At 39.6% G+C, this 11,008-nt stretch overlaps 1 protein-coding gene across 1 annotated transcript in view; it reads right to left on the bottom strand.

The window, feature by feature from the left end:
• Positions 1-9,930, bottom strand: part of LOC117956749 (synaptic vesicle glycoprotein 2A-like) — a 14,161-nt gene extending 4,231 nt beyond the window's left edge. Inside the window, exons 1-10 of the mRNA XM_034891981.1 lie at positions 9,671-9,930; positions 5,810-6,556; positions 5,114-5,294; positions 4,224-4,375; positions 3,419-3,552; positions 3,132-3,221; positions 2,362-2,469; positions 1,374-1,462; positions 1,123-1,287; positions 851-984 (exon numbers count right to left, since the gene is read on the bottom strand). Coding sequence (XP_034747872.1) covers positions 851-984; positions 1,123-1,287; positions 1,374-1,462; positions 2,362-2,469; positions 3,132-3,221; positions 3,419-3,552; positions 4,224-4,375; positions 5,114-5,294; positions 5,810-6,419 — 1,663 coding nt within the window. The 5' untranslated portion in view covers positions 6,420-6,556; positions 9,671-9,930. The remainder of the gene's footprint in view (positions 1-850; positions 985-1,122; positions 1,288-1,373; positions 1,463-2,361; positions 2,470-3,131; positions 3,222-3,418; positions 3,553-4,223; positions 4,376-5,113; positions 5,295-5,809; positions 6,557-9,670) is intronic.
• Positions 9,931-11,008: the final 1,078 nt, after the last annotated feature.

Below are 11,008 nucleotides of genomic sequence, written 5' to 3'. Positions count from 1 at the left end.
CCCCCCCCCCCCCCCCCCCCCCCCCCCCCACACACACACAAACACACACACACACTTTCTGTGCATGTGTACAGTAATACACTAATATTCAAAACTTTGGTCAACTGTACAATTAGTTGTAGGTTGTATTTGCTTAGTTAAAAGCTGATATTTGAGAAAAAGAAAGGTCTTAGTCATGAAGCGTTGTTGGCAGCTAATCGCTAATCACACGCTGTCAATAAGTCTAGCCAGGATTTGTTTATGTTGCTACGGTAACAGTTCTGCTGCAGAGTAACCCAGGGTTACTAGCAACAGAATGTTTCCATGGTTGCAATCTTGCTGAACATCTGTGATTTAAATGTTTTCTATTTTTACTTCAGGCTGTAATTATACAACCTCAAATTCATATATGATCTCAAATGATTTGTGCTTTTGCTGGGCAGCATGTGTAATAACAATGTGGTGATTATTACAACTGTTTAATTGCAGGTGTAATTAAAACTAGCGCTGGAAAGATTAGATGATGTGTTTTCTCTGTTTTAAATCACTTTAAAGTTGCAATATTTTAACACTTACAATATATCAAATTACTTTACGTAATGTGAAAGGATTTGCTCAGAAATATATCTGGCTCTGCTGTTCCCCTCAAGTCTTTTCTTAGTTTTCATTCATTGAGAGAGCAATATATTTCCTTAGGAGGTGGTGGAGACCAAAACAGAGCTAAGCGGTGAGTGAAAAATACACTAAGATTTGCCGGGTCATAATCATGTTTCACTTTTTAGACATTTTAGACGGTTAATGATTAACAAATAAACAACTGACCTTAATGCACATCAATACTGGACACCGATGAAGTACCAATCATATTTACCTGTGTTATAGAACAAACTTGCAACAAAGGTGCAGTTTCTGAATATGGTGTGTGTGGAGGTGATGTCCTCAAAGTAGCACTCCTCAAACACAGAGTCTTCAAACACCATTGACTTCATCTTCAAGTTGAGGAACCTAATAAACAGTTTACAGGTTTTCAGCCAAAGGTTCAGTTTTGTGGTTTTATTATTGTGCTTTATGGTTGATTTAGTAGCGTTCAAATGTAAATCTTACTAAGGACCTATAATACACCTCTGTTCAAAGAACACTTACTTGTCATTAAAATAGTGTCCTTCAAGATGAATTTGGTTTTCCAGGGTGAAGTTAAAAGTGATATGCTCCACTCGTTCCTTACTGAAGGTCATTGTGCGTGATTCATATTCCTGCTTCTGGATGTACTTGATCATGTCTGGGAACCACACCGTCAGACCGTAATAGCTGCAAATTTTTTCAGAGTCAACAAAGATGTAATAAGATTTAAACGTGAACGTGATTCACCACATAGCAAAGAGTCTTTAGTTTACCTGAAAGACATGGTAAACCAAACAGCCATGAGCATGAAAGTCGTCCGTTTATATTCTGGATTGAAGCAGGCAACAATGTTATTCCGAATCTGAAACATGTGAACAAGAAAACACACATTTCTGATGAGATTCTTCTCAGTCAATTTGTCAGATTCAATTATGTTATCATGACACACATTGCATTATGGTCTTACTTTAATCTGATGGGAGTATTTCTGCTCAGTAACATGCAACTTGAAGAGCTAGAATTAACATTATAAATAGGAGGTAAGATTTGAATTTAGCATGACAGCAGCCAAGCTGGTTTTCCCCAAATGTCTTCCTTTTTGAGACATGCATGCTCGGCATCTACACAAAACTACATTGTTACATCTTCAACTTTAAAAGTGTTCTGTAGGCATTAAGAAGGTGGTGGTGCAGATTTAGAAGAAAATGGAGGGTGTAGGCGTGGAGCATAGCGTAGGCTGAATGCAAAGTAAAATCAGACGCAGAACTGGTCAAGATAATGCCTGGAACTGCGTTTCTGCAACATCAAGAACACCAGAAAATCAAGTGCAAATGATGCATGTGTTAATGATCACAGACGCAAAGAAAGTATCACCATATATAATTTTAGGAGAGAGTGTGCAAGTGGATATGGCTGAAAAGACTTTTAATAATTTGTTGATTTTCTGGTTTGATTCACGCATGTAATCAAACACAGGTCAAGAAGGTAAAGAGGAAAGGAGGAATTTCTCAGCTACTCTCAGCTGCTACCCACGCCTCCATCCACACTGTTCCTTTCCATTAATGCTAGCTCCACTGAGGCCTTTTACTTACAGCCACAAACTGTAAAATTCCTCAGCCTCACACCATGGTACAATTACTGTAAGACTGTTTTTAAAGAGCAGTGATTTCAGATACGATCTCAGGGGTGTTTTATTTTATCCTTCTAAAACTTGGTTACAGTTTTGTTCAGAGCTACCACATCAAAATCTCCTTCACTCACCTGTTGGGAGAGGCTAATAATCTTTAGCCTGTAGCGTTTCAGGACTGGAGTATCGGTGCCAGTGTCCACCAACTCATCCATTTGTTTCACTGTCTTAATTGTGGTGACCTTGGATGAAAGAGACACAAGTCCTTCAGCCCGATGTCGTGAAATGAATTTGGATGGTAACATTTTCGAAGGACTAAAAGCCTTTATCCTGCTGCTCTGAGTTCTCTATAGAGGAATGTCAGGCAGATAACACAGTGAGAGAAAATGGATCAGGCAAACAGAAAACATAACTATGTCAAATAACTATGGTACTTTTTACGTGTTGGTATTGTTGTTAACTTTATTTGTTTTAATGCTGACACTAAAATGTAGACAGCAAATGTGGAAGCAGATGTTGTTTGGACTTTATTCCATAAGAATTGTAATGATTTCAGAGTGAAAGCAAAACATCTAATATGCACCCGACTGTTCCACTTCCTCATGTTTTCATTGCAACAAACTGCAGCTAATATCTTGTTAATGTACCTGCTAGAATACACGTACTGTAAGTTGGAGTCATCATACAGCTGTGAACCCAGGGGAAAATTGTTCAAGATGTGTCGTCTAGAGACAACATTTTAACAACTGTGTAGCTTACACACAAAAACAGGCAGTGAACTTTGTTGCATGTCATTTCCAATCTCTTTCCCCTCTTTACCTGTCATCTCTCTGCTGGTGGCTATCTAATGAAAGTATAAAGCTGATATACAGTATAACGATATTTTCTTACGATAGATACTTACAGAAAACACCTTCTCTGGGTGTCCCTTCGCTCGCATGTTAGTGTCGTGAACTTGCTTCAGAATCATCCATCCTTCATCATGTTTGCCATTCTGTTTGAAAGAAAAGTAAACCTCATCCTATGTATAACCGTTCTGTTTTTTGTATGCATTTTTCGCCATTAATTTAAACATTCAGAAGTAGAAATAATCTTCATTCAAGATACTTGTGTAAAATTACATGTGTAATAACTCATGTGTAAAACCAGCCAATGCTGTAAGTTTATCAGTCAACAAGCACGTCTGCTAACCTCTAAGTAGAAGCGTGGGCTCTCTGGCATGGCACTGAGGGAAGCAATGGCTGCCACAGAAGGAAATGCGCACACTAACACAAACACACGCCAGCTATGGAACTGATATGCCGAGCCCATCTGGAAACTCCATCCTAATAAGACAAACAAAACAAAAACAAAAAGAAATGCCGTATGCTTTTTACAACAGATACCGTCAGACAATCAATTGTTATGGAGCTTAGGCAGGAATCTACTTAGTTTGATGTGACACTGTATGAACTGTGTTTGTTTTTTCTTTAAGTCAAAGGTTAGCCGCTGTGCAGTGTCTCTGGGAAGATGCTTTCTAGCAGACAAGCTTGAACCTGTATGGTTTTTTTTAGCAACCAAAACTGATGTTTAAAAACCTTTCTCATTTAAATGTAAGAGTTAGATGAGTAGGTAGGATGATATCACTCTTATCTTTGTCCATCAATTATAAAACTACAATAACAGCCAGAGAGCTTAGCTTAGAATAAAGACTTTAAACAGCTAGCCAGGCTCTGTAGAATAGTAACAAATCTGGCTACCGGCACCTCTAAAGCTCACTACTTCACAAGTTATATCTTGTTTGTTTAATAAGAACAAAAGACAAAGTGTAAAAAATCACCTGTAACTCTTGGCAAGAAGCAAACAAGTGTATTCAAAATGTTGAACTATTGCTGTTAACTTTTGTTGTAAATTAAAGAAGATGATGCGCTAACTTCAATAGTGGCATAGGTAGCTAACCATAGTCTTATAAATTCAGGGATATGGTCAGGAATATGGATATGGGGACTGTACTCACCATAATGTGGGATTATAGCCCAGGCCATTGCCGATGCGTATATTCCCCCAATCATCCAGAACATGCAGAGCCAACTGAGGTGCTCACCGCGCTTCTCTTGGGACAGAAATTCAGAATAGTAGGAAAACACAATGGGAATCGAGCCACCAATCCTGCAAAGATCCGAAAAACAACTAAGTAAGTGTCCCTGTGTTTAAGAGATCAAGCACAAAAAGTTTAGGTAGACAGATTATTTGCTTGCATGAGTCCATCAAATTGTTGCAAAACTAGCAAAAGCTCTGTGGAAACGTGATTGATTTGACCACAAATGGGAATGATTACAGCATCTCAGTTTCCCACTTCACTAAACCAGAGGAACTGCTGTTTTAAATGATGTAAAGACTTTACTGCTGGTGCAATTACTGTACGTAATTTTGTTAATTTTATTGTGTTAATGTTAAAGCTGATTTTTGAGTTAAACCTTTTGTGTTTTATTTGACCCTGCTGGATTGTAACATGTGTGTATATATATATGTATACAGTTTATTTCTTAAAGTACTGGTGTCTGGGCTCTTGTCTAACCGCTGCATGTGTTAACTCTCTTCCATCCTTCACGCAGTATCACACATGCTCACTTTATTGACACTCATGCTCCAATACATAGTGGCACAAACTTGTCTGCTGTCATCTTTCTCTAGTATCTGTTTAATTCTTTTTGCACTATTCTATTAGCACAAACTGTATACAGATTATTTACCACACTCAATATTTATTTTTTATCTGTATTTTTTGTAGTCTTTGTTGTATTTTGTATGTTTTGGTAAGGTCATCATTAGCAAATGAGAATTTGTTCTCAATCAGCTTACTTGGTTCAAAATAGGTTAACTAAAAAATTTAAAAAATCCATTTACCCAACACCTGAGAGGAGTCGGCAAAACAGAAAGGTGCTGTAGCCCTGAACGAAGGAGGAGAAGAATGAGAAGACACTATTGATGGAGAGAGAGATGAGAAGAGACTGCCGACGGCCTATCCGGTCAGCCAGAGCCCCCCAGAGGAAAGCCCCAACCATCATCCCAAAATACACAATCAGACCTGCGGAGAAGAAAAGAAAAAGAAAAAGAAAATGAAACTATTACAGCAACAAATGTAAGTCTACCCTGTCTCTTCATTTCTGCTATACTTCTACTGTAAGATTATGTTGTGGGTTTTTCAGGTTTGTGATTAGTCTGCTGACAGCTGGCCTCTCAAGACGGGCAGACAACAGTTCAAATACTTTTTCAAAAGATCAGGCATTATTCTTTATTTTTCTTATTGTCAACAAATTCCATGAAAACACTAAAACCAAGATAGATTGTCTCTAAGCTCCAATTTTATTACATTTGGCAGCAGGACTGTGTACGTAGGATTGAGTCAAGGAACTCATGCTCATGATAGTAAAAATCTGTATTAACAGCAATTCTTGTTAGTAGATTTGCTTTGGAGATAAGGCTGACAATAAGAAAAACCTAGGCAAATAGACACCCTTATCATTAAAGCAAATTAAAATGCATTATGACAAAGCCAAACCAGAACCTGTGCAACAAAAGGATGAGATAAAAGAGTCTTACCTAGCATGCTTTTGTTAGGTTCAGACAGGCACATATCCTTCTCAGCGCTGGGCAGGACGAACCCAACCACGAAGATCTCCACACCGTCTGCCATGAGAGCCAGCCCCAGCACAAAGTACAGGCTCCACTGGAACTTCCCGTGACCACATTCTTGTAAAATGGTCTCGTACTGTTGAGCGAGCTCTTCCTGGTCTTTCCTCCTCTCTGCCTCGGACGCTCCGATATCTGTGAATTGCTGAGCGCCGGCCGTCACCGAGCCCGGACCTCCAGCCAGGCTGGCCTTGCCAGATTCAGCCCGGGGAATTCCTTGGTACTCACCCTCGTAGATCTCATCATCCTCGTCGTGACCCTCTGTGGAGTCACTGTGGCCGCCCTCATCGTCATTGGCCGCCTGGCTGTCTCCGCGGTAATAACCTCCATCCTGGCTTCCCTGAGTGGGGTAGTCATCATCATCATCCTCTTCAAACCGGTTGTAGGAGCGCTTGCTGTACTGATCGCTCACCCGATCCACTGAACGGCCGACCTTCTTAGATGCTTGCCGTTTGACTTCTTTGGCAATGTCTTTGGCGCCTTTTATGAAGGCAGTCCGGTTTTGGTAGCCGTCCTCCATTTTAAAGAGGTTCAGAAGATGCAAAAGTGGTTAAAGATTTAGAGGAGAGGCCACCTGAAGCTTCAGTGTGTTCAGGATACACCTCACAGACTTAAAAAGCTGTCAGTCACGCGACTGACAACAGGCTCCTCTTATGTCTGGGGAGAAATTAAAAAATATAAATGAACCAATGTTATATCATTTTCATTCAGGCATATAGTGCTATGTTTCATGATCATTTGTTTCTTTTTTTCATTCAGCTAACCAAACCACCTCACCCGCCCCTAGTGATGTTTTTCCAGACTACATCTGTTGCATTTCCATTATTTGCCCAGCACGTGTTTACTGCTGAGTCACAGATGGGCTTTAGCAGTAATTTCAGGGCGAGACATCAAGCCTTTAATGGCAAGAGTGATTTTTAATGGACGTTTCTTGGTGCAGAAGTCCATTGTGAAGAGCTATAGTACATGACCAAATCTCAAATAAGATGGCACTGATATAATGCTCCAAAGGGTCCGTGAAGGCCTTGCAGATCACAGTTTACTGTAACATCCCATGACACATATTAACACCTGACCTCTCCATTCTTTCTTTTTAAAGACTGCTCAAAACATCCTTCACTAAAATGTGAGTTTTTTTAATAGTTTAACCGATGAAAAAATAAATGCATCAACAATATTGCAGAAAACCAATTAAGTATACTAATTAGCCATAAAAGTTCATTAATTCAAAAACTGAGAGGAGCTGTGTGCCAAAACAAATGAGGCTTGAAATTGAGAAAAAGAAGCTGGAAAACTGATGTCCATTTCAACTGTCTGCCGCAGTATCACATCCTCTTTTGAAATACACTGATAAGGCACCGACTCATGCAGTTCACTGACGAGACCCACATCCATATGCTGTTGTATGCAAGGCGCTGTGTGCCACAGGTTGCCTTGCAATAACACATGTCACTTTGATTTTGCGCTGCAGCGAGACAACAGACACAGGATGAGAGACATCACTGTGACGCACACGTTGACCCCCGTTTCAAAATGGTCTGACAGGTAATAATGGTCTGACAGGTAATAATGGTCTGACAGCGCTCTAAGGTCTGCCAGGTATACAGCGTAAACAGGGCCAGAGAAAGGGTTGACTAAACACTGAGGCCAGGCCATAAAAAGAAACCTGTGAAATTGTCTGGTTTTAAATGTATTTCTACATTTCTTTGGTGCACTATGTGCACTTATTTCAATTTTCTGTAAATTGTATCCCCCTCCCCCCATGTGATGGTCTAATTGCTACTTCAAATTGCAATGGTGAAATAATAAATCCCATTATATATTTATTTGTATATATATTTATTATAACACTTTACTTGAAAGTATCTACATAAGAGGGATTTGACAGTGTCATGAACACAATCCACTGTTAAAAACACAGTAAATAGGATTAAGCTAAAACTGTTACAATCGTCCATTCTCCACACTATGTGCAATTATAGGATGACAAAACTGCTCTTTAAATTGGTAGAAAAAAATAATAACTACAAGTATATTAATCCATGTCCTCATTTACAGCCCTGTGTTATGCAGACTAGATGGCCAAAATCTATGCTAGCTGCTGTAAAGGAAGTACATTATATAATTAGGTATGTTCAAAAAGAAGACCAGCTTGTTGTTTAATGATTTTATAATCAGCCTTTACGCAAAATTTTAATGATGTACGTGTTCCATGCATAGAAAGCAGGGAAGTGAGATCCAATCCCAAGTGGTCACTCAGGATGCATTTGGCGACATCCTGCCGCAAGAACACACATATAGGCTGTTCTGACTTGGTTTAAACGTCTGTCCTGAGTGTCTAGTACTTAGACCTGTCCACTTCCGATCCGATCACTCAGGATGGATGTTAAAACCAGGTCACAACAGGCCCATGGTTATCTCAGATATACAGTATACATGTGCCAGCATCTGTATCCTTGTCAATGCACAATACACGTTGGGTTTGTTTTTGTAAAATTGAATTCAAATGTCATCTCCAGTCACACTGCCAGCATGATGAGCAGATTTACTGGCACAGATCAAAGGAACCCTACAGGCCTGGTCAGCCAGGCTAAACTATAGAAACTAACCTAATAATGCTTTGAACTCAAGCACTTAAAGGCCTGTAATCACTGCCCCTTGCGAACTTGACCACTTAGTGAGAGGTCTGATTGGCCTTTCTCACGGCAGAAATGTTGACTTGCCATGGTAGGAAAAAGCACAGGTGTTACTATTAATATTAATGATAAATGTATTATATACACCTGTGTTCTGACTACTGTTTCAAGTCTACATCTCTTCGATAGCTAGATAGATAGATAGATAGATAGATAGATATTTTTTTACAAAACAACCTATTTGCAACGGCTTTAAACGCACTTTTCTCATTTCGTCCCTGTTGTCAAGTTGATTGCATCTCCTCAGCGCCATGCAAGCCTGCAACACACAGCTCTGTGGGATGGGGATGAGGATGGATGTTTTTGCTCTCTGGTTTGAGCGACCCTTTTATTTTTTTCTCTCTATATTTTCTCTCCCATTAAAAGAAAATCTGCATTAGTTTACCACTTCCTTTGCAAGGCCAAGCGAGGCAGATAGCCATCACATTACAGTAGCTACGGAGGGATTTCTGTCAGAATGTGAAGTGTCGTGAAGAATAATCTGGACATCTGAAGATCGCATTAACGACAGCCAGAAATAACACACATATATAGCCTGATAGAGCATAATATTAGGTGAACGATAATGTTCGCCTGATATTATGCTCTATCAGGCCTATTTATAAAAAGGGTTGTAATATTTGTGCTGTCTTTCATGGTTATTTTTCAGAAGCAGCAATTGCCTGAAATTGAACGTGAATGTGAATTCAAGAGTGATTCAAAATGAGCAATATAAACCTCCATTACAGTCGTTATGATAGATGTTAAGAAGAAGAAAAAAAGGCCTTCGCTAACAGGCTAATTTACACAGCCCCCAAATAATGCCGGATTAAAATATAAATCTGTCATAAATAGCAGCCTGCACGACATCTGTGCTCATTTTAAGGAATCACACTGTCAGCATTTTAACACTGTTTGGATTAGATTATAGGCCCGCGACTCGATTCACAAAATCGATCTTAATTGATGTGTAAAGCAAACGGTTTGAGAACTCGCCCCTCGTCTCTTCCTCACGATGTCTTAATGCAAAAACGTAAATATAAGACGACATCAGCAGCCAACAGTTCGTTTTTATTGTCGTTACGTTCAAACTCACCTTTATTCCTGCGATGTGATCCCTCTTCAGCCCGGAGATGGTGGTGATGACGATGAGGAGGAGGATGATGATGATGATGCCTACGAGTCTTCGCTGTGAACCGAGCGATGATGCTGTGCGGTTAGGAGGAGAGAAGCCCACGCCATCCACACACACTTAGTGATGCGCAGGGGTCCCCTCCCCCAATGCAAACCCTCACGAGCGCACGGACACATTGACGCCTTCATATCTGGAGGGGTTTAGCGCACATTTGCACACAATCACCGCACCACTTTCCTCCACAATCGCCCCTAGAAGCTCGTGCAATTTACGCTTTTTTAGTATCTAATAATATTGTGTTCAAAACATGCCAGGAAACACTGAATCTATATTAAATACCCACTATACTCTCCAACGCATGCATCTGCGATACATATCTATATACTGTATATACACACGTACATATATTCTTTTTTTTTTTTTTACAAATATTGTCTTCAAACATAAATGTATCACATTGAGTGCACAGACACCACACGTGCACGCACACCCGGCACTTGTTGCCATGCCAACCCCTTGCCATGTTCTTGATCCCTTCTACTGCATCAAGATCTTTCACTGTCTATGATCAAGACCTGCTGTGAAGAAACGTGAGCTTTTCAGCCAGAGTGATGTCATCACGCTGTGTCATTCAAATAAAATGACCCCATTAATAAAACTCTAGTCGGTTTTAATTGTTAACTAGGCGGAGCACGGTGTCAAATATATGTGATGGTCCTGGTTCTCGTCCTGATAGCCAGTGGTGGAAGTAGTAGTAAATGTAGTACTATGCACAATTTAAAATTACTCTTAAGCAACACCTTTGCTTTTATGTCACCATGTAGGGTCAGGTAAAGTTAGAAAAATGTACTTAAAATATATATATATATTTTTTTTAATCATTATGAAGAATGGCTCACTTCAAAGTGTTAAACACGTGTTGAATTATTATTAGTGTAAGCAACACTTCTATGTTTCCGTGCCCTCTGAGAAAAACGTATACAAAGACAAAAGAAAAGACCCATTTTCCAAAAGCAGACATTTTGACTTGTAGCAATAATACTGCAGTAAAACCACAGGTGGAACCAAACTAGATTACAAATGACTCCATTAAAGTAAGAAATGCCACTCCGTCAGCTGTCAGGGAAATTAGATATTAATAACAAAACATCCGCAGCTATTAATGTTAATCACACTTTTACTTTTCCTTCTGTGCGTGTCAAAATGTCTGCCGTGAAAGGGCCTATGAGGTCTACAATGCACACGGAAATCGTTACAAGTAGCATTTGTTGATGAGGAAGGAAAAAAACATTCAAAAAC

This window comes from Etheostoma cragini, chromosome 14 (genome assembly GCF_013103735.1).
Source record: "Etheostoma cragini isolate CJK2018 chromosome 14, CSU_Ecrag_1.0, whole genome shotgun sequence".
NCBI classification, from domain to species: domain Eukaryota; kingdom Metazoa; phylum Chordata; class Actinopteri; order Perciformes; family Percidae; genus Etheostoma; species Etheostoma cragini.
This window is presented reverse-complemented; position numbering and strand designations above follow the sequence as displayed.